The 20,894-nt window shown below is 55.8% G+C and overlaps 2 protein-coding genes across 6 annotated transcripts in view; both read right to left on the reverse strand.

Annotated features, from left to right (window-relative positions):
- Nucleotides 1–346, reverse strand: part of POLDIP3 (DNA polymerase delta interacting protein 3) — a 34,329-nt gene extending 33,983 nt beyond the window's left edge. Inside the window, exon 1 of one of the 3 annotated variants that reach the window (XM_017894096.1) lies at nucleotides 138–346. In XM_017894096.1, coding sequence (XP_017749585.1) covers nucleotides 138–196 — 59 coding nt within the window. In that variant the 5' untranslated portion in view covers nucleotides 197–346. The remainder of the gene's footprint in view (nucleotides 1–137) is intronic. The other 2 variants (XM_017894094.1, XM_017894095.1) reach the window with 2 other exon arrangements.
- A 4,829-nt stretch (nucleotides 347–5,175) lies between these two features.
- The window catches only part of CYB5R3 (cytochrome b5 reductase 3), a 31,055-nt gene continuing 15,336 nt past the window's right edge, over nucleotides 5,176–20,894 (reverse strand). For 2 of the 3 annotated variants that reach the window (XM_017894098.1, XM_017894099.1), the window contains exons 3-9: nucleotides 17,956–18,028; nucleotides 17,459–17,565; nucleotides 14,697–14,826; nucleotides 14,163–14,246; nucleotides 13,872–13,957; nucleotides 9,721–9,820; nucleotides 5,208–6,296 (exon numbers count right to left, since the gene is read on the reverse strand). In XM_017894098.1, coding sequence (XP_017749587.1) covers nucleotides 6,124–6,296; nucleotides 9,721–9,820; nucleotides 13,872–13,957; nucleotides 14,163–14,246; nucleotides 14,697–14,826; nucleotides 17,459–17,565; nucleotides 17,956–18,028 — 753 coding nt within the window. In that variant the 3' untranslated portion in view covers nucleotides 5,208–6,123. Of the gene's footprint in view, nucleotides 6,297–9,720; nucleotides 9,821–13,871; nucleotides 13,958–14,162; nucleotides 14,247–14,696; nucleotides 14,827–17,458; nucleotides 17,566–17,955; nucleotides 18,029–20,894 lie in introns of all 3 variants that reach the window. The other variant, XM_017894097.1, reaches the window with a different exon arrangement.

Consider the following 20,894-nt stretch of genomic DNA (forward strand, 5'->3'; position numbering starts at 1 on the left):
CCGGCCAATGAGGAGCGCAGCTGCTGTTGGGGCGGGCGCACCCGGTCCTCCGCGTCGCGCCCGGGCCGCTCCCTCCCCCGCCTCGAGGTCCACTATGCCGCGGACCCTAAACCCCGAAGAAAAGAAAGGCCTCTCACCGTCCTTTCGCCGCCGCCCCGCGCTTCCTGATGAGTTCGTCCAGGGAGATGTCCGCCATCTTGCTCCGCCGAGCGAGCCGAAAGCTGCCGAGACACCCCCAGCCCGCTAGCCCGCCCCTTCGGCCGCTACAGAGCGACGAACTACTTCCGGCGTCCGCCGACCAACTCTCGCGACAGCCAGCTAAACGCAAGCAAGAACCGGAAGGGGCGGGGACGCTCCCCGTGAGCCTTCGCGGAGCTGGCTGCTCATCTGCATACAGAAGGTCGGCACATTATGAATTATTTAATCTCCCCGACGGAAAAACATTAAATGAAGAGCAACAAAATAATTTCATTAACAAGTAAGACAAACTTCAATGGAACTAGATCATGACCTCAACAGTCAATTATAATACTCATCATACGCCTAATAAGAATACGATTCATTACCTAGGAAATAAGGGTGGTGATTCTTTATGCCTTAAACTTATGAGTAAGGAAAATAACGATTCGGGGTGACGCCCGAATCCTCACTGCTAATGTGAGACGAATTTTTGAGCGGGTAAAGGTCGCCCCTAAGGTGACCCGCCTACTTTGCGGGATGCCTGGGAGTTGCGATCTGCCCGATACCTTTGCATCTGAAAAGTAGACTGTGCGGGAGGTAACACGATTTCTGTTTCTTTTCGGCGTATGGTGGGTTCCTTCTCATTCCTGTTTTCTCAGCCTGCTCATGCTGGTAGTAGCTAGAGAGTCTTGTTGCCGGCTGGGGACGCTCTGCACTTCATCATTGTCCCCAAATGCGCATTGGGCCAGTCCAAGGTTGCCCACAATATTGACGTTGTGACCCACGAAACTGGCAACTTCCATACATGCGGACTTAAGCCAGTTCTCCCAAACTTCCCTGTATAATCGCTTTTCTGTGCTTCAGAAAGATAACGTCCGGCCCGGGCCTCACACAGCACCTCAGTTAACGACAGCGTGTGTTCACTTTGCGACCTTATAATATAGTGCTCTTGGGGGTGAGAGCCGGACGACTGCCTGGCTCGCGTCCCGGTGGCGGCGTGACCGTCACGAGCAAAGCACTTCATCTCTCTGCCTCTGTCTTCCTAATATGTATTATGGAGCAAATAATTTATAGGGCGCTGGGAGAGTTAAAGAGACTAATTCATTTACGTGTTAAATACAGGGAATGGCTTTTGCATTGATACAACCCCAGCCTCCAGCGTGCGCCAGGCATGAGGTAGGTGTTCGCCACATATTTGTCCAATCACTCTAAAAATACACTCCATGCCCTTAGAACAGATGGGGTTAAGTCCTCTTGGCCATCAGGCATCAGGGAGCTCCGTACAGACACTGGGTAAGAGGCCAGTGATGGTGGCTCACGCCTGTAATCCCAGCACTTTGGGAGGCCGAAGCGGGTGGATCACCTGAGGTCAGGAGGTCGAGACCAGCCTGGCCAACACGGAGAAACTCCGTCTCTACTGAAATTAAAAAAAAAAAAAAAAAAAAAAAGCCAGGCGTGGTGGCACGGCCTGAAATCCCACCTACTCAGGAGACTAAGGCAGAAGAATCACTTGAACTTCGGAGGCGGAGGTTGCAGTGAGCCAATGTCGCACCATTGCACTCCAGCCTGGGCGACACAGCAAGACTCCGTTTCAAAAAAAAGAAAGAAAGAAAGAGGGTAAGAGCGATCGTACAATCCTTCTGCCTCAGCCTCCCGAGTAGTTGGGACTACAGGCCCACCCCACCACTCCGGGCTCCTTCCCAGGCCTCTTTTCCTCACCCATAAAACGGGACCATTAAGCCTTTCCTCCCTTCCAGGCGTGCCAGGAGGAACGCGCGAGGGGAGGACAGGCTGGCCAGTGGGGTCAGCTGGGCAGTGTAGGGCAGATGCGGAGGACGATTTTATTTTGTTTTATTTTGAGATGGAGTCTCGCTTTGTTGCCCAGGCTGGAGTGCAGTGGCATGATCTCAGCTCACTGCAGCCTCCGCCTCCTGGGTTCAAGCAATTCTCCTACCTCAGCCTCCCGAGGAGCTGGGATTACAGGCGCGTGCCACCACGCCTGGCTAATTTTTGTATTTTTAGTGCAGACGGGGCTTTCACCATGTTGACCAGGCTGGTCTCGAACTCCCGACCTCAGGCGATCTGCCCACCTCGGCCTCCCAAAGTGCTAAGATAACAGGCGTGAGCCACCGCGCCCGGCCGACTTTTTTTTTTTTTTTTTTAAAGTCAGCACAACTGATCATAAACATGTAATCTAAGTTTGGGATGGCCCCTCCCCCGGGGCATTTCAGAGCTTTGTTTGGACGTTTGGTCCCACAGACAGGGATGGGGGGCACGTGGAGGTGGGGACTGGTGGGGCCCTGGCCCTCCCAACGTCCCAGGGCATCCCCAGAGTGGAGAAGCCCCTTGCGGATCTCCCAGCCAGGGCCCCACTCCGTCTTTTGTGGACTCGCAGGACTTTTTGCTCAGTGAGAACAAACGGAGTTTCTAGCAGAGCAGCTGCGCCGCAGCGGAAGGAATTCGGGTCCCACCCGGGAAGCCGCGCCCCAGTCGGTAGAGCCTGGCAGCGTCTGCGGCCGCGACTCCAGGGATTCTGCTCCTGCCCCATGTATCCGGGGAACCCGCTCAGCGTTTGCGTGCAGAAATAGTCTGTTTCACTAGTTTTTTTTTTTTTTTTTTTGAGACAGTGTCTCACTCTGTTGCCCAGGCTGGAGTGCAGTGGCTTGAACTCGGCTCACTGCAAGCTTCGTCTCCCAGGTTCAAGCCATCCTCCTGCCTCAGTACCCCCAGTAGCTGGGATTACAGGCACACGTCACCAAGCCCTGCTAATTTTTGTGTTTTAGTAGAGATGGGGTTTCACCATGTTGGCCAGGCTGGTCTCGAACTTCTGACCTCAGGTGATCCACCCGCTTCGGCCTCCCAAAGTGCTGGGATTACAGGTGTGAGCCACCGTACCCAGTCTCCTTTCTTGCTCTTTTATAACTCATTTGGAGCTGTGTTGATTTTTTAAATTCTTCCCATAGGTAGGTGACACTGCCTGTGAATCCTGGAATGTAAAGGACCTGTTACAACTGTTTTAAGGTGTTGTCCAGGCGCAGTGGCTCACGCCTGTGATCCCTGCACTTTGGGAGGCCGAGACAGGTGGGTCACCTGAGGTCAGGAGTTTCAGACCAGCCTGACCAACATGGTGAAACCCTGTCTCTATTAAAATTACAAAAAAAATTAGCCGGTGTAGTGGTGCACACCTGTAATCCCAGGTATTCCAGAGACTGAGGCAAGAGAATCACTTGAACCCGGGAGGCAGAGGTTGCAGGGAGCCGAGACTGTGTCACTGCACTCCAGCCTGGGAGACAGAGCAAGGTTTCGTCTCAAAAATAATAAACAAAGATGTTGAGTATGAATGGAGAATCGCTGCCCTAAAGCCCTCTCCCATTTTCTGAATGGGGAAATAGACCTGCAGGGGGTGGGAATCGGGTCCAATTCATCCCCTTTTCCCAGGTCCCGGAGGCAGCCTCTTGTGGGCTCAGGCAGGCCTGTGTTCAAATCCTGTGCCTTTCAGCCTCAGACAGGGACAGAAATGAGGATGAGACCTAATGTGTGTCCACTGCTAGCACAGTCCTCGGCCACAGTGTGGAAAAGGCCCTTTTGGGTCTGAGATTCCTTTTCCTGCCCCTATAGGTAGTGAGGTGGCCAGAGACAGAATGGAAAATGAGAGGTGAGAGGAGACAGGGCTTTCCTAGTCCCCGGGGTTGGTCTTGGGCCCTCCTTCCTGTGAACCTGCCCGGTCCCCTCTTCTTCCCCACTCCCCTCCAGGCACACTGACCTCGCTGTGCTCCTGGGGCCACCCAGCAAGTCTCCAGAGCACCAGCCTAGCTCCACCTCCCTCTCCAGCCTCGTCATCACTGCCTTCTCCAGCCACCCACCTTCTTTGATCTGTTTCTGAAAGTTTATTCCATAAGCTGGTTCCAATGGCAGGGCCTTTGCACTTGCTGTTTCTACCACTTGAACACCCACCCAGCCCGGCAGGGCCGGCTCTCTCTTCCCATCCCAGCCCAAATCCATCTCCTTGGGGCCTTCCTGCTACCCCATTTTAAGAACAGCCCCACACCCACTTTGCCTCATCACCTCTGTAATCTACCACTGTGCAGATGGCATCCTCTGACTTCCCTGAGCCTCGAGACTCATCTGACCCTGATGGGAGGCAGCAGCCTAGCGGTGGATTGGGGTGACTAGGGTTGCTTGGTTCCAGCTGGTTTGGTTCTGGGGATTGGGAATTTTTCTTCCTGTGTATATTTCTCTGCACTTTCCACATTTTCTATCACAAAGATACATCAAAAATAAATGCCTGGCCAGGCGCGGTGGCTCAAAGCCTGTAATCCCAGCACTTTGGGAGGCCGAAGCAGGCGGATCACGAGGTCAAGAGATCGAGACCATCCTGGCTAACACGGTGAAACCCGTCTCTACTAAAAATACAAAAAATTAGCCAGGCATGGTTGCAGGCACCTATGGTCCCAGCTACTTGGGAGGCTCAGGCAGAATGGCTTGAACCTGGGAGGCGGAGCTTGCAGTGAGCCGAGATCACACCACTGCGCTCCAGCCTGAGTGACAGAGCGAAGAGACTCCGTCTCAAAATAAATAAATAAATAAATAAATGCCAGAGCTGGGCGCAGTGGCTCAAGCCTGTAATCCCAGCACTTTGGGATGCCGAAGTGAGTGGATCACTTGAGGTCAGGAGTTCGAGCCCAGCCTGGCTAACATGGCAAAACCCTGTCTCTACTAAAAATACAAAAACTAGCTGGGTGTGGTGGCGGGCACCTTTAGTCCCAGCTACCCAGGAGGCTGAGGCAGGAGAATCGCTTGAACCCGAGAGGCGGAGGTTGCAGTGAGCTGAGATCATGCCACTGCACTCCAGCCTGGATGACAGAGGGAGACGCTATCTCAAAAAAAAAAAAAGAGAGAGAAAGAAAAACAAAATGCTAGGTCTTCCCCAGCCCTTTCCTAACCCCCCCACCCCTTGTGATGCAGGTCACAGACCCTCGAGGAGCTAGAGAAGGGTTAATATTAGCAAAGTTTTACTTTTTTTTTTCCTGCTCATAAATGACTCTGAAAAAGCCGATACGCAAGAGGCTAATGCAACTGTAGTCTAAAGGCAACGTCGAGGTCACCTATATGTCCCTCAGACGAGAGGCACTGCTCAGAATCCCCCTGTGCTGGGGGTGAGGGCAGGAGGGGATGGTTTAGGACAGAGGAATAAATTCATGTGGTTGTGGGAGTTCTGCCATCAGGGATGGTGGCCCCAGCCCAGGACCCCAAAACCCTGAGGTGGCTGCCGACCCCACAGCTCGGGGTTCCCCAAGGCTGCCTCAGTGTTTGGATGGATTGGAAGGAAATGCTGAGGTTCTGGGAGGGCCCCGTGGCCAGCTCCCTCTTCCCACTCTAGCCAGAGAAGAACCAAACTCCCGGCTGACCAGGGCCCTGGGGCAGGGAGCAGTGCCCCAAGAGGGCTTTCTGGTGTCAGTGTCTCACACAGTGTCAGGTGGTGAGGCCTGGGCCTGGCCCTGAGGCGGGAGTGGGGGTGCCAGGCGAGGCTGGGGTGGGCCCTGGCCCCCGCAGCTCTGGGCTGCCTGTCTGTGTCTGCTGACCTCCTGACTGTGGTCCACGGCCGGGAAGGGTGGGCAGACGGCTGCTGGCAGCCCTCAGCCTTGTAGTGTGTGTGTGGGGTGGACAAGGGGTCATGAGGACAGGGATGGGACTGGGCGTCTCTGGTAAGGACCAGTAAATGCCAGACAGGACCTACCCTGAAGGATCAGCTGTGACCCACCTGGGACACAGCCCTGCTCCCGAAGGGGCCCCAGGGGGCCTGCTCGGCTGGGTGACTCACCAGGGCACGGGCAGGCCAGGCTGAACCCGGGGCCCCAGTGTGCAATGAGGGGAGGTGACTGGGTGAGTGTGGACAGGGCATGGGGTGTGTGGGGCGGGTGGCCGTGTGGCCATGCCCGGCCCTCAGAAGGCGAAGCAGCGCTCCTTGGGGTGGCCCACGCGGTCCAGGTTGGGCAGGCAGGCGTACTGGATCATGGGTGGGGGGCCACACATCAGCACCAGCGGCTCCTCCTCTGGGGGCGGAAGGTGGTCCCGGATCATCTCCTCATTCACGAAGCCCTGGCTGTAGTCCCAGGCTGTGGGGTGAGAGACCAGGTAAGCTGATGTGTGGCTGTGGGGTCACCAACCTACTGACCGACCAACTCTAGGCGGTGAATTCCTTAAATGCTGAAGAATGGAGAGGCTGATCCCAGCAAACTGTCACCAGGACCCCCTGCCCCCAACCCTGACTCAAGCCTGTGGCCTCAGGCCCTGTAGCCTGAAACCAGAATGCAAGCCCGACATGCTTCCCTTCACTGCACTTTATAGTTTGCAAAGCCTTTTGCTTCCATTTGGCCTCCCATGTGGCCCTTGGAACAACCCAGTGGGTGGACAGGGCGGGGAATATGAATCCCATTTTACAGATGTGGCAACTGAGGCCCAGAGGACCCAGAGTTGAGTTGCTCAAGGTCACATAATGAGACAGGGACATGACCGAGATGTACCTTCCAGGATCCAGAGGTCCCCAGGCTGGTGCTCTGCCCCAGGCTGGTCAGGGTGACAGTCTCTAACTGCCCCCACCTCCATGAACCCACTGTGACTCCCCCACAAGAATGTTGGCCCATGCGGAGCCAAGTCTCATCCACAGCTGTGTGTCCTGCCCCCTCGAGCCCTGAGCACCCACGATGATATGGCTGGTCTCTATCCTTAGCAACCAGAAACAGCCACCCCGCAGCCCTCAACACCAACAGAAAAGCTGCTGAAGCCTCAGGCCAGGAGGGCTGGCACTGGCTGACACAGACACCTTGCCTAGATGGCCAAAGTTTACAGCATATAGTCCACACTATGGAGGGCCTGACGGCGAGAGGCCAAAGCAGTCCCAGCTTGCCCTGGAACCAGGAAGAGTCTACCGTGCTGAGCAACGGGGTCCTCTTTATCTCTTGGACACCACGAGCTAAGTAACTGGTCACATTTCCCTTTTCACCTTGGCTGCTGGGAAGCCTGGAATGATAGGCATGGCCCATTCACGGCAAGCGTGCATTATAGTCCGTTTTCGTACAAACCCCATTCCTGAGTCCATTCATTTTATGGCCCTGCACTTGTTTTCCATTTGTGCCACTCTGACTCACCAGATGAGTCTTTGTAAGCTTCTTAAATCCCTCTGGAACAAGGCAAGGCACAGAAAATATTTTTATAGGCCAGCTGGGTGCGGTGACTCAAGCCTGTAATCCCAGCACTTTGGGAGGCCGAGATGGGCGGATCACGAGGTCAGGAGATCGAGACCATCCTGGCTAACACTGTGAAACCCCATCTCTACTAAAAAATACAAAAAACTAGCCGGGTGAGGTGGCGGGCGCCTGTAGTCCCAGCTACTCGGGAGGCTGAGGCAGGAGAATGGCGTGAACCCGGGAAGCGGAGCTTGCAGTGAGCTGAGATCCGGCCACTGCGCTCCAGCCCCAGCGACAGAGTGAGACTCCGTCTCAAAAAAAAAAGAAAATATTTTTATAGCCGGGCAATGGATCTGAAATGGATCTGAAAGTACTCTGTAAAAACTGCACGGGAATAAACTGTATTTGCTAGTGTACAAAATGTGCAGGTATGTAAGACACCTTTTAATTTCATAGGGATTTCTTTTTAGTGTGTTATGTGGTTTTTTGTTTTTTTTTTAAGACAGGAATTGGCCATGTTGCCCTGGCTGGCATGCAGTAGCTATTCACAAGTGCGATCATAATGCTCTCCAGCCTGGAGCCCCTGGGCTCACGTGATCCTCCTACCTCAGCTTTGAGTAGCTGGGACTACAGGTGCATGCCACCGTGCATGGCTTAGTGTATTTTTCTCTGTACCTGTCCTGAAAGTGGCTCTGGGAGGGAAACAGTCACTGCCCCTGCCCGGAGACCCTGCCGCTCTCCTCATCCTTCGCCTAGCTACGGTACAGCCAGACTGGCCTGTTACCACTTTCTTTCTCAATCTCTGGAATTTCAGCTTACATCTAATGCTACAGCAGCACCTCAACTAGGCTTAAATTGGGGGTAACAGTGGCGATAAATGTACATGAAAAATGCTAGGCGATCACCCAACTAGTCCTCTCATCGGCAGGTAACTGTCCCTAGGCGGTGGTGCAGGCGCTGCTGCCTGTTGCCACCAGGGGTCAGCATTGGCCCCTCCCTGGGGGACCAGGCCTTGCTCTGGCCACAGGGCAGGGGCTCCAGCATGCACCAGGGACCCAGATCACTCATCTGGAATCCGGATGGGGCTAAACCCTGCCTCCCAGCGAGCTGGCCCCACTCATGCTATTAGAAACTGCAGTCAGAAGGAAGCGAAGCCGCCTATCACTTCCTCCCTTTGCTCTCTTTGGACTGACACATGGGTACAGGATAAATGCTTTTTTTTTTTTTTTTTTGAGACTGGCTGACACAGACATGGTGCCAGTCCCAGGGCCCACGTGCTCCTTGCTGGGAAGAGCAGAGGGTGGTGTGGACAGAGCTCCCTCATCAGCAAAGGGTGAGCGCCCCGCACAGCGGATGAGTTCCGGGGAAACGGGCCGTAGGAGGTGCCGGAGGCAAAGCAGGGGCAGATGGCAGGACGAGACCCCAAACTGGCACTCACGCGGGTGTTCAAAAATGGTGCTTCCAACACTTAGAAATTTCCCAGAAAATGCAGGTCCCCAGCTTCTCTTGGAAACAGAGGCCCTGGCCACACAGGGCTGTACTCCACAGCAGGACTGCCCACAGCGGGTGGGACTATGTCCTCCGGACCAGGCAGATGCACTCCAATTTACCACAGTCCCTATAGTCTCTCAGCCCTGCAGCTAAACATCACCAGAATGATCCTAAGCTAAGTAACTGGCCTGGGGAAGCCTGAGCTTTGCTTTTCTTACAGCAAAGAAACTGAGATATTACTTATTCCTACATCTCTATCTGAAGCCGAAAAGGGAAGGGCACTTTAACTCCCAGAGGCAACCTCACTGCAAGTGGTGGGTGTGGCGGTCCTCACCGCTGCCTCCAGTGCGGTCTTGGCTCTCTCACAACTCCCTTGGCAAGCAGCTTAGCCACTGGACAGGTGGAACAAGGGTAACCCCAATGTCAGCCTAGCCCACTCCCCAGGGTTGACGATGGGAGAGAAGATGGCCTTGGTGTACTCGGCAGCTTCTGAGAGTGTGCACGCTGGGACGTGGAAGAGGCAGCCGCCACTGCTGCCCCAAGACTTGCCCTGAAGTGAGCCCTGCCCAGGGAGAGGACGGTGGCCTTCTCTGCCCAGCCGGGCAGTGCAGTGCGCCCGGGAAAGGACTCTGCCTCTGGAAGCAAGGACCTGGGTTCCAGGCCAGGCTGTGGTGGTTTCCAGCCATGTGCTTCAGTGAGCCCTCGTTCCTCATCTGTGAGACAGGGCCACACCACCTCCCTCCCACAGGGCCATAGTGTCTGCCAGACATCGTGCAAAGGCTCAACGCCACGAAGGGCTGGGCAAAGGTGAACCGCGGGCTGGCACCTACCACCCACCCAGCACGGGGCCTCCCTCGCTCACCTTCAGGGGCTCTGTCCAGCGTGTACCAGAGCTTGAAGCGTGCAGAATGTTCGTTCCTGAGTTCCTCCAGCTCAGGTCGCAGCAGGATGTCCTTCTCGGTCTGCAAGGGACAGGGCCAGGTGGTCAGGAGGGATGGGTGGCAGAGACTGCCCCTGGAGACACTCAACAGAGACGCACCTGGTCATCGCACCCGCCCATGGGCCACAGGCTTGTGGAGCTTCCAGGAGAAGACTCGGCCAGAGATCACCCCACCACCCCCTCTCCTTGTCTAGCCTACAGAGCCCCTCAAAGCTGTTGCCGAAGCGGCGAAGGCGTTCGCTAGAAACTCAGTGTGTCGGCCGGGCGGGCGCCAGTGGCTCAAGCCGTAATCCAGCACTTTGGGAGGCCGAGACGTGCCGGATCACGAGGTCAGGAGATCGACGACCAATCCTGGGCTAACAACCCGTGAAACCCCGTCTCTAACTAAAAAGATAACAAAAAACCCTAGCCAGACGACGGTGGCGGGCAGGCCTGTAGTCCCAGCTACTCGGGAGGCTGCAGGCAGGAGAATGGGCGTAAACCTCCGGAGCGGAGCTTGCAGTGAGCTGAGATCCCGCGCCACCTGCACTCCACCTGCGGAACATAGAGCGAGACTCCGTTCTCAAAAAAAAAAAAAAAAAAAAAAAAAAAAAAGAGAGATCAAGAACCATCCTGGCTAACATGGGTGAAACCCCGTCTCTACTAAAAAATACAAAAAACTAGCCGGGCGAGTGCGGGCGCCTGTAGTCCAGCTACTCAGTGAGGCTGAGGCAGGAGAATGGCAATAAACAACGGGAAGGCAGAGCCTTGCAGTGAGCTGAGACCCGGCCACTGCACTCCCAGCTGGGTATGACAGAGTGAACCTGCTGTCTCAAAAAAAAAAAAAAGAAACTCAGTGTGTCCAACTGTTCTGCTGTTGTGGCGGAATGGGCTCAATGGTCCTGAGAAGGGGGAAAATGGAAAAAACTAAAGGCGGGCCGAGCTGCGTGACACGTACAGGGAACAAGACGGGAAAACTGCGACAGACCTCCAGCAGTCCAGCTGGCAGCGATATAACACATACAATAACAATGGCCCGTGTGAAAGGCGCAGGTTTGCCACTGAGCCTTCCAGCAGTCTTTTTTGAAGTTCTGAGATCTCATTCAGGTTGTACCTCCATACCCAGGAAGTACAGACACCACTCCACCCCACCTGGCCTCGGGCCTTGCCACAACCCATCCCACAAGCCGATCCCCGCTGCTGGCTGAAGCCCCCGCCCTACTGGCAGTCACAGAGCTCTACAGAACTCAGTCCAGCATCATCCCCTTCCAGGAAAAGTCTTCCTGGACCCTAACAGGGGCTCCAAGGATCTCCTCCTGAATCCCCCACCATGCCTCGCCACACGCGGCTCGCCCCCCCCACCCCTCCCCCCGCCATCCATTCCACTTCTGATCACATCACAGGCTGCTGCCCAGTGTTTGCAGGTCACACAGGGACAGAGGGGGCTCGTCAGGCCAATGTGCAGTGTCCCTGACCCCATGGGACTCAAAGAAACCGGGGGCCAAAGACTGCTGCCACCCAGAAAGGTCTGCCCACTAACAAATCGCTACTGAGTCCCCAGGCTGGGCAAGGGCGGGGTGGACTCTCCCCAGGAGGCAGCCACAGATGTGACTTCTCTGTTCCCAGGGTGGGGAACAGCACCCAGCCTCCACGTAGCCCGAGGCGCCTGAATATGGGAATTGCCAGGGTGGGGGATTGCAGGTCCAGCTCCTCGGTGCTCCCCTCCAGGAGATGAGCTGTGTGAGGGGCATGAGCCTCGACACATCCTAGGGAAGACGGGGTGTTAAACAGTTTTTCCAGTTTCTGAGGGTAGGAGGCTGAGGGCCCTTTCTGCTCTAACGGGGTGAGGACAGGGACAGAGACAGGCTTTGGGCTAGATGAGCTCAAGGAAAAAAATGCAGAAAATATGGAAGAAAAAGTACCTGAAACCCTTCAGAAATAATGACTGTTAGGATTTGTGTGTGCATCTTTTGACTTTGTTTTCTATTAACTATGTGTAACTTTCTTTTTAGGCTAGACACGGTGGTTCATGCCTGTAATCCCAGTATTCTGGGAGGCTGAGGTGGGCGGATCACTTGAGGTCAGGAGTTCAACACCAGCCTGGCAACATGGTGAAACTCCATCTCTACTAAAAATACAAAGAATTAGCCGGCGTGGTGGCGGGCGCCTATAATCCCAGCTACTCAAGAAGCTGAGGCAGGAGAATTGCTTGAACCTGGCAGGTGGAGGTTACAGTGGGCCGAGATCATGCCATTGCACTCCAGCCTGGGCAACAAGAGTAAAATTCCGTCTCAATTTTTTTAAAAAAGTTATGTCTTCCTAACTAAAGTGTGTCTCATGCTTTAATCCTCACCACCATCCTGTGAGGTGGCCACCGCCTCGACCCACTTGACAGATGAACAGAGGGAAGGAACCTTGGGGGTGTGCTACTCGAGGGTAGGGGGCTCCCAGCTCAAAACCAGGCACTGAGGTCACAGAGGAAGGAAGGAGAGGAAAGGAGCGGCGATGACCTGACTGGCACGGTTCTCAGAGTGTAGCGTGGGGACCCGTGGGGTTGGGACCCTGAAGAGGATCCCTGAGGCCAAACAGTTTTCATATAATACTGAGACATTATTGGCATTTTTCCCTCTTGCTCTCTCAGGAGTAGATGGGGCCACTTTCCAGAGGCTGCGCGTCTGGCCACATCACGCAGATGGGATGCAGAAACAAACAGGAATCCAGCTGTCCTATAAAGCGAGACATTCCAAGGTGTGCAAAAATGTAAAACAAAATGATGTTTTCTAAAGTACAGTTTTTTAAAAATAAAAATAGGCTGGGCGCAGTGGCTCACGCCTGTAATCCCAGCACTTTGGGAGGCCGAGGCAGGCGGATCACCTGAGGTCAGGAGTTTCAGACCAGCCTGGCCAACATGGTGAAACCCCGTCCCTACTAAAAATACAAAAATTAGCCGGGCGTCGTGGCAGGCACCTGTAATCCCAGCTACTCAGGAGGCTGAGGCAGGAGAATCACTTGAACCCCGGAGGCAGGGGTTGCGGTGAGCCGAGATCGCGCCACTGCACCCCAGCCTGGGGGACAAGAGCAAGACTTCATCTCAAAAATAAATAAATAAATAAAATAAAATATGCCCTGGTTTGAGTCCTGGTTTGAGCACTTCCCATGAGACACGCAGTCAAGCCCCTCCCGGAGTCTGTGTCTGGAGGTACAAAATAAGGTGACCACACTGTCCTCATTACCAGGTACAAAGATGGCCTGTACAGGTGACAGTCTGGGGGCCTCCACAGACTCTGACCCAGCACCACCAAGTCTCACTGCTGCCCTCCCTCCCTCCACACCAGCAAGCCTGGAATTTCTTCCTTTCTCCCCTGGGCCTAACAAGGCCATCTCGGTTTGCCTTGGGGCAGTTTTCTGCAGCTGTGGGGAGGCAGGGTGGGGCAAGGACCCACATCCAAGGACCTTAGGCAAGTATCTTCTCCCCCAGTCTACGTCATCAGTCACAAAACACTGAACCTGGAAAGACCTTGGAACAACCCAGTTTCATCAGCTCATTCTACAGATGAGGGAGTGAAGCCCAGAGAGGGAAAGCAGCTCGTCCAAGGCCACACAGCAGGCCAGAGAGGCAGGCAGTGGGCTCGTGGACAAGGATATGAATCAGAAGCCAGAGAGACCAACATTCAAATCCTGCCCTGACACCCTGTAGCTCAGGGGCTTCGTGCAAACGTCTGGTCATTTGTAAGATGAGCCCCTCCATCTCCAGGCCAGCCCAGGCCATTGTTCCTCCCACTCCACCGGCGGGTTCCAATCCGTGCTCATGGTGAGGGGAGTTCTGAGTTTTGGAGGAAGCAGCCAGGGGATGGGGTGCTCAGGGAGCTCCCCGCAGGGCAGCCCCCTCAGCCAGATACAGGCTCTGCACCACAAAGCCTGCCTGCCATGCTGCTGCGAAGGCCGCCAGTGCACAGAACGTTCAGAGCTCCCCCCATGCTGGTCATCCCCAGAATCTTAGCAGAGCTGTGCACACCCCTGAACAGCACCTGAGCAGGCCCTAAGTCCCCTCTCAGGAGAAGCCGAGTTTGCCCATCAGGGGGACACCCACTGACCTGGTTGGCAAAGAGCAGATGGCACACGGTGTGGTCATCAGGGTCCTTCATGATAGCGCGGATCACCTGCAGCATCGGAGTGATGCCTGCAAAATAGCCGGCCACGTGCTGAGTGAGGCCTGCTCACAGGCACCGCCCCGCCCAGGTGTACCGGGGGAGAGCGGCCAGGACCACTGGGCCTAGGCCCCTGACCTCTGGTAGCTCCCAGGCACTCAGAACCTGTGCCTCACCCACACCCCAACTCCACCCTTAACATCAGCCGCCGGACGCCTCAGAGGGGGTTCCATGTACCTGTCCCTCCCGCGATCATGCCCACGGACTTCACTGTCTTGATGACGGGGTTGGACTTTTTGTCAGGCCGGATGGCGAACTTCCCTGGGGAGAGAGAAGGCGTGAGGCCCGGCCGTCAAACATGCCATGCGAGGGGGCTGGAGAGTCTGGAGAACCTGCCCCCACTGTGAGGTCCAAAGTAGAGGCGGCTGCCATTCTATGCCAGCCATTAGGAGGGTGCAGGAGCAGTGGAGAGGCTGGGAACCCGGAGGCTCAGCTCCGTCCTCTTGCTTGCTTGTTTCAGATGCTGAGAAAGCCAAACAGAAGCTGGCAGTGGGTGAGATGTGGTCCCCAGGAGTGGCCTGTCTGCAACCCCTGTGCCAGCAACTTATCCCCTCTACAGGCAAGGAGACTCAGGTCCCAGAAAGGGACAGCTGGCCCAATGGGAGTCACCCATCCACAGAGAGCCAGGGACCTGCACCCTGCACCCAGCACCCCCAAGCTCTCCAATTCTCTGAGCCTGCTCTGTAATCAAGGGATTCCGACCCAAGTCACCTTTGCCCTGGTAGACCAGCAGCCCGTTGGGGCCCCGGAACTCAATGGTGTCTCCAATCTGCATGCTTTCCAGGTACTGAGACATCTTTCCTCCAGCGGGAAACTTGGGATGGGTGTCCTTGAAGTAAACCTGCAAGACACCCCCGCAGCCCTCAGCCCCCGGCTCCAGGTCTCAGGGGTGAGCGCTTGCCCACAGCGGGGGGCAAGTGCCTCTTCCGCAGCTCTTCTGAGGCCCACACATGGCCTTCTCCTGTGGAGCCCAATCCACCCAGCCGTCAAACTGTATCCGTCCTGCACCCTGTCCTTCACCCCATCCTCCCAGGAGTCAGCCTCCCCGACATCCCCAGGGAAAGCAAAGCACCAGCCTTGTGTACAAGGCCAACCAACTCCAGGGCTGGATGTGCTCACATTTCACCAACTGTCTCCAGGGTCCCCTCCCAACGGGAGACACTGAGCAAAGTCAAGGCTCCCATCAGCAAAGTCAAGGCTCTGGGAGGTCCACTCAGCCACACTCCTCCTGGTGGACACTCAGTCCCTTCTGTTGTGTGCTGTCATAAAAAACCTCGCTCACGCTTGGAACTACCTCCTGCCCTGCACTCTCTGGGATTACTGTCTTGGGAAAGAGAAGGGCCTCAATCTGACACCTACAAAGAGATGGGGAGACAGAGGAGTGGCTCACCCTGCCCAGGGAGTCTGATGGATGGAGAAGGGGAAGGCAGCTGGGGGAGGGACAGTGTGTATACAGGGCCTCGGGGAGGGGAGCCTGTTGTGGCTTCAGCACGGAGGGTGGCTACGGGGCGTGGAGGTAGAGGGGAGTGGAGGGCCAGGGAGAGGCAGACAGAGCACACTTTCCTGGGCCCTGGGTGCCAGGCCAGGACTCTGACCTTTACCAAGGACCAAGGGAGCCAGCAAGGTCTGGTCACCTTGCGTTTTTCATCCCCAACTTGAATCCTCCTAATAGCTTTTCCACATCTGGCCAGAGAGACTTCAATGTGAACAGATGCTTGAGCCCTCACCACCTCCTCTGTGCTTCTGGACAAAGCCCCAAACCTTACTGGGGCCTCCAAGGCCCTGTCTGGCCCCACTGACCTCTCCCACCCCTTGCCCCAACCCTCCAGCCACTTCAATCCTCGAGCCTGCTGCTGACCTCAGGGCCTTTGCACCTGAAGCTTCTTTTCTTCCTTCTTCACCTGGTCAGCGCCTACTCAGTCCCAGATCTCACCTTCCCTGTCGCCTACTAGTGAGCCACTCTCACCAGCCAACCCCACCCATCCCTGGTGGTCCTTCTGGAAGCTCGGTCGCAGGTACCTGTCCCCTGCAGGGAGCACCGGCTTCCCCATGACCATGTGCCCAGTGCCCAGTGCCCGTCCTCCAGCCAAAGACAGGTTCCTGAGGCCAGGTCTGGGTGCCCCAGCAAGGAAGGAGCCCAGGTCAGGGCCCCTCCCACTCTTGAGATCCAGTGCCTGCCCCAAGACCTGGCGAGATCCAGGGCCTCAGCTGCGGCCCAGTAAGGGAGCTCCAGGGACACCTGAGGGCACTGGGCTGGGAAGGCTATAGGGCTTTGGCCTTGACCGGGGAGGGTCTCCAACACCCCATACACCTACCGGTCTAGGCTGCTTCTCACCCTCTGTTCTGCAGGAAAACTTGTATTTCTTTTTTTTTTTCCTTTTTCTTTTTTGAATGACTCTCGTTCTATTGCCCAGGCTGGAGTACAGTGGCACAATCTTGTCTCACTGCAACCTCTGCCTCCCAGATTCAAGCAATTCTCCTGCCTCAGCCTCCCAAGTAGCTGAGATTACAGGTGCATGCCACCATGCCCAGCTAATTTTTTTGTATTTTTAGTAGAGACGGGGTTTCTCCATGTTGGCCAGGCTGGTCTTGAACTCCTGACCTCAGGTGATCCACACGCCTCAGCCTCCCAAAGTGGCTTACAGGTGTGAGCCACTGTGCCCAGCTAAAAGCTTGTATTTCTAATTTTCATAAAAATGTCCCTGCTGGAGCCGCTGTGTTGCCTCTTACTTCCCACTCAGCATGTATGTTTCAGGCTCTGGGCTGCGGCCCCAGGTCTGTAGTCTGCTGCCCCTAACGGCTGCATCTTCTACTGTGAACCTCCACCTCGAACTCCGCAACAGACCCCAGAAAGCCCATCACCCCAGCTCCCAGACCACACCGCACGAGCCCCTCACGTTTCCCTAGCAGGCCTGAGGGACATTTCTCAGAGAAAGGAGTAAGAACAGGGCCTGCGTGTCACAGAGGCCCAGCCGCTGACCACAGTGGAGTGGCTGCCTCACCCTGCACACTCGGGACCCAGCTCCCAGGAATCTCCCGGCATGAGAGCAGGGACAGGGCTGTGCTGTCACACCTCGCAGCAGGGGCGTCTGCACCACCGGCCAGCCTTCCTGGCGCCTCTGCTGCAGGTACCTGTCCTGGTTTAAGGGCGCTTGCCCTGAACCCTGGCCCCTGATCTCTGCCAAGACCCCCTTGTTTGGCTTTTGTTGGTAAACGATGACGTGCTATTTACTCAGAAACCAGGCACAAGGGAGCCCTGGGTCTTTAGAGTCCAGGCCGTGGGGGACGTGGACTCGAGAGGAGTTCTAGAAGCCACTGCATCTGCAAGCCCCTGGGGAAGCAGGGCAGCCATGACCAAGGCTAGGCTGCACAGCGCGGGAGTGGGAGCCTTCCCTGTCCGGGGGGGTCCACGTGGGCTGTTGCCATGGCCACCCACCCGCACCTCCTCCACAGTCATGGCCCAGAGGCTTTACCTTGATGACCAGGTCCACGAAGCCCTTGTCATCATCACTGGAGACAGGTGTATAGGGCCGGATGACCAGGTTTCCGTCAATTCGAGCCGAGAGGTAGATGTGCTGGCCTGCAGGACACAACGGGGTCACTCTGGGCCAGAGATCATCTCTACAGGTGACCCCTGGGTCTTGTCAAGCCATACCCTGCACCCCCACCCAGCATTCAAAGCCTGGCCTGGCCTCAGCTCCCATGGCCCCCTCCCACCCCTCCTGGAGATTCCCCTCACATCCCAGCTTCCTGCCTCCACGCCTTCACTCCTCCCGGTGCCACTGTCAGGGACCCTGGGCCTTCCCACTCTCATTCCAACAGACTCTCCCTCAAAGGCCCAGGGCAGCTGTCACCTCCTCCTGAAGCCTTCCCCGCTCTCCCTGGTGGAAATATGAAGCTCCCATCTCTCTGATCTAGTGCCCCAGCTGCCTGCCAGGCTTCAAGTGGGCCTGGCAGGGGCGTGACTCACCGACGGGGAGGCCCAGGATGTGCTGGGGTGACGGCAGGGCAAAGCGGAAGCGCCGGGTGTCATGGCTGATGATCTGGAGAGAGACCCAGAGCTGCTGAACGGTCCCCAGGGCAGAGGCCTCCCAGGGGGGCTCCCAGGCCTCAGAGTCCCCATCCCATTCCTCCTTTGTGTCCCCACCCTTCCCCATTGCCCAAGTGTCCTTGTAAGAAGTGACGCCGATGCCACATGCGGATGCACACACCTGCACACTGTGTGTGAGTTGCTGAGGTCAGGCGCACACTGGGTGTGTCTGTCCTGGCCCAGAGGGGCCACAAACAAGGTGGCCAGAGCGGGGAATGAACCCAGGGTCCCAAAGGGAGGATGCCAGACAGCCCCAAAAACTTCCAGGACAGGGAGGGAGGAATCCACCTCTGCCTTCAGTTCAAGCACTGGCCTGAAGGGGCAGGAAGAACTCGGGGGCTGGATGGGCAAACTGGGGCAGAGCTAGACAAGGCTGCATGTGCCCAGGCCTGCACCCCAAGAGAGGGGCTGCAGGGCCCACTGCGCCTGAGAGCCCCTTGGGAAATGGGGCAGCCAGGACTGAGGTGGGCTTCACAGGGCAAAAAGTAGGAGCCTTCCCTGCCCAGGAATTCCAAAAGCCCAAAGCCAGGCTTCCACCCTGCACGGGGTGGGCACCCAGGGCATGGCCAGTGGCTGGGACAGTGGCAGAAGAGGAGGGGGGCTGGCTAAGAGCCAGATTGGGCCAGGGACGGAGCTGAGACTAAAACCCCTGAGGTCTTGTTAAGTGGGTCTTATGCTGAGGCCAGGGCCAATCACATAACCAGTTCCAGTCGGAGCTGGAACCAAACCCAGCGTCCTGAGGGTGCACTCCCTGTGGGGTCCCCAGTACCTGGCATGGCCAGGAGAGGGAGTGTGAAGGGGCCATGCGGAAGGTGGGTGCTGCAGAGGCGCTTACATCCAAACATGGCAAAGTCCACACGTGGACGGTGTCATCACTTAGTGGGGGAACAACAGTCCTCTCCAACGGGGCAGGACATCACAGATGCCCATCTAGGCTCAGTACAAGAACCCTCTGACCTCAGCAGTGTTCCAGCACAGAGCAGCTGCCTCAAGGAGAGACCCGTCCCTGCACGTGTGAGCAGAGGCAAATAGCAGGAAAGACGGTGCAGACACTACTCAACAGGATCAGGTGTGCAGGTGGCCCACCAACCTCTGCCCGGCAGCCCAGGCCTCAAAGGTGCCTCTACCAGAAGCCTCTGCACTATGGGCAAACAGAGCCCCAAGGCCTTCTGGAAGTGAATTCCAGGATTATCAATTGGTCCCAACAGTCAAGGTCAGAAACCCATGCGCCAGAAAACATTTGGAGGAAGAATAGAAATGAGATGGCTGGGCATGGTGGCCTGTAATCCCAGCACTTTGGGAGACCTCACCTGAGGTCAGGAGTTCGAGACCAGCCTGAACAACATGGAGAAACCCCATCTCTACTAAAACTACAAAATTAGCTGGGCGTGGTAGTGCATGCCTGTCATCCCAGCTACTCAGGAGGCTGAGGCACTTGAATCAAGAATCACTTGAATCCAGGAGGCAGAGGTCGCAGTGAGCCGAGATTGCGCCATTGCACTCCAGCCTGGGCAACAAGAGTGAAACTCAATCTCAAAAAAAAAAAAAAGGAATAGAAATGAGGACAAGAGACGAATAATTATGGTGCTGGCCAACCTCTAGTAGGGCAGCCAGGTGGGGCAAAGCACAGAGCACCCAGAGCAGGCCTGCTGCGGACCCCGCAAAGCCACCACGGGCACAACGCGGGGGCAAAGCTGCAATCCTAGGACATCTGCCACACACTCCCTTGTGTAACATCCCTATGATGAAATACTAAAAGGATCCATGTTGTATGGCTGGCTAAAAAACCACGTTATCAAAACAAGAAGCTGCGTGTGCACACCTGCACCTCCACACACCCCCGTGTACGAACGAAATACCCACATAGGGTCTGGCAGGCTCACGCTGAGCTGTGACCTGGGCCATCTGCATGGGGCCCTGGAGATGCGGCAATGGGGTAGGGATGGAGGTCAACCTTCACAGAGTTTTTATTGTGAGCACATATAAATAATACATTATTTCTGAAATTAAGAAACAATAGGCCGGACGCGGTGGCTCATGCCTGTAATCCCAGCACTTTGGGAGGCTGAGGCGGGCGGATCACCTGAGGTCAAAGTTCGAGACCAGCCTGACCGACATGGAGAAACCCCGTCTCTACTAAAAATACAAAATTAGGCAGTGGTACATGCTTATAATCCCAGCCACCTGGGAGGCTGAGGCCTGAGAATCACTTGAACCTGGGAGGCTGAGGTTGCGGTGAGTCGAGATTGTGCCATTGCACTCCAGCGTGGGCAACAAGAGTGAAACTCCGTCTTAAAAAAAAAAAAAAAAAAAAAAAAAAAAAAAAAAAGGAACAACAGTAACAGAGCCAGGCATAATGGTGCATGCACATGGTCCCAGCTACTTAGAAGGTTTGTGCCCAAGAGTGTGAGGTTGCAGTAAGCAGCCTGGATGACAGAGCGAGATCTTGTTCTAAAAAAACACAAACACGGCCGGGCGCGGTGGCTCAAGCCTGTAATCCCAGCACTTTGGGAGGCTGAGGCGGGCGGATCACGAGGTCAGGAGATCGAGACCATCCTGGCTAACACAGTGAAACCCCGTCTCTACTAAAAATACAAAAAAACTAGCCGGGCGAGGTGGCGGGCGCCTGTAGTCCCAGCTACTCCGGAGGCTGAGGCAGGAGAATGGCGTAAACCCGGGAGGCGGAGCTTGCAGTGAGCTGAGATCTGGCCACTGCACTCCAGCCCGGGCGACAGAGCAAGACTCTGTCTCAAAAAATTAGATAGATAAATAAAAATAAAGCAATCAGTAATGTTAATTTATTGCTATTATTATGGCTG

The sequence above is a fragment of the Rhinopithecus bieti genome, unplaced genomic scaffold (assembly GCF_001698545.2).
Source record: "Rhinopithecus bieti isolate Rb0 unplaced genomic scaffold, ASM169854v2 scaffold_25304, whole genome shotgun sequence".
NCBI lineage: Eukaryota > Metazoa > Chordata > Mammalia > Primates > Cercopithecidae > Rhinopithecus > Rhinopithecus bieti.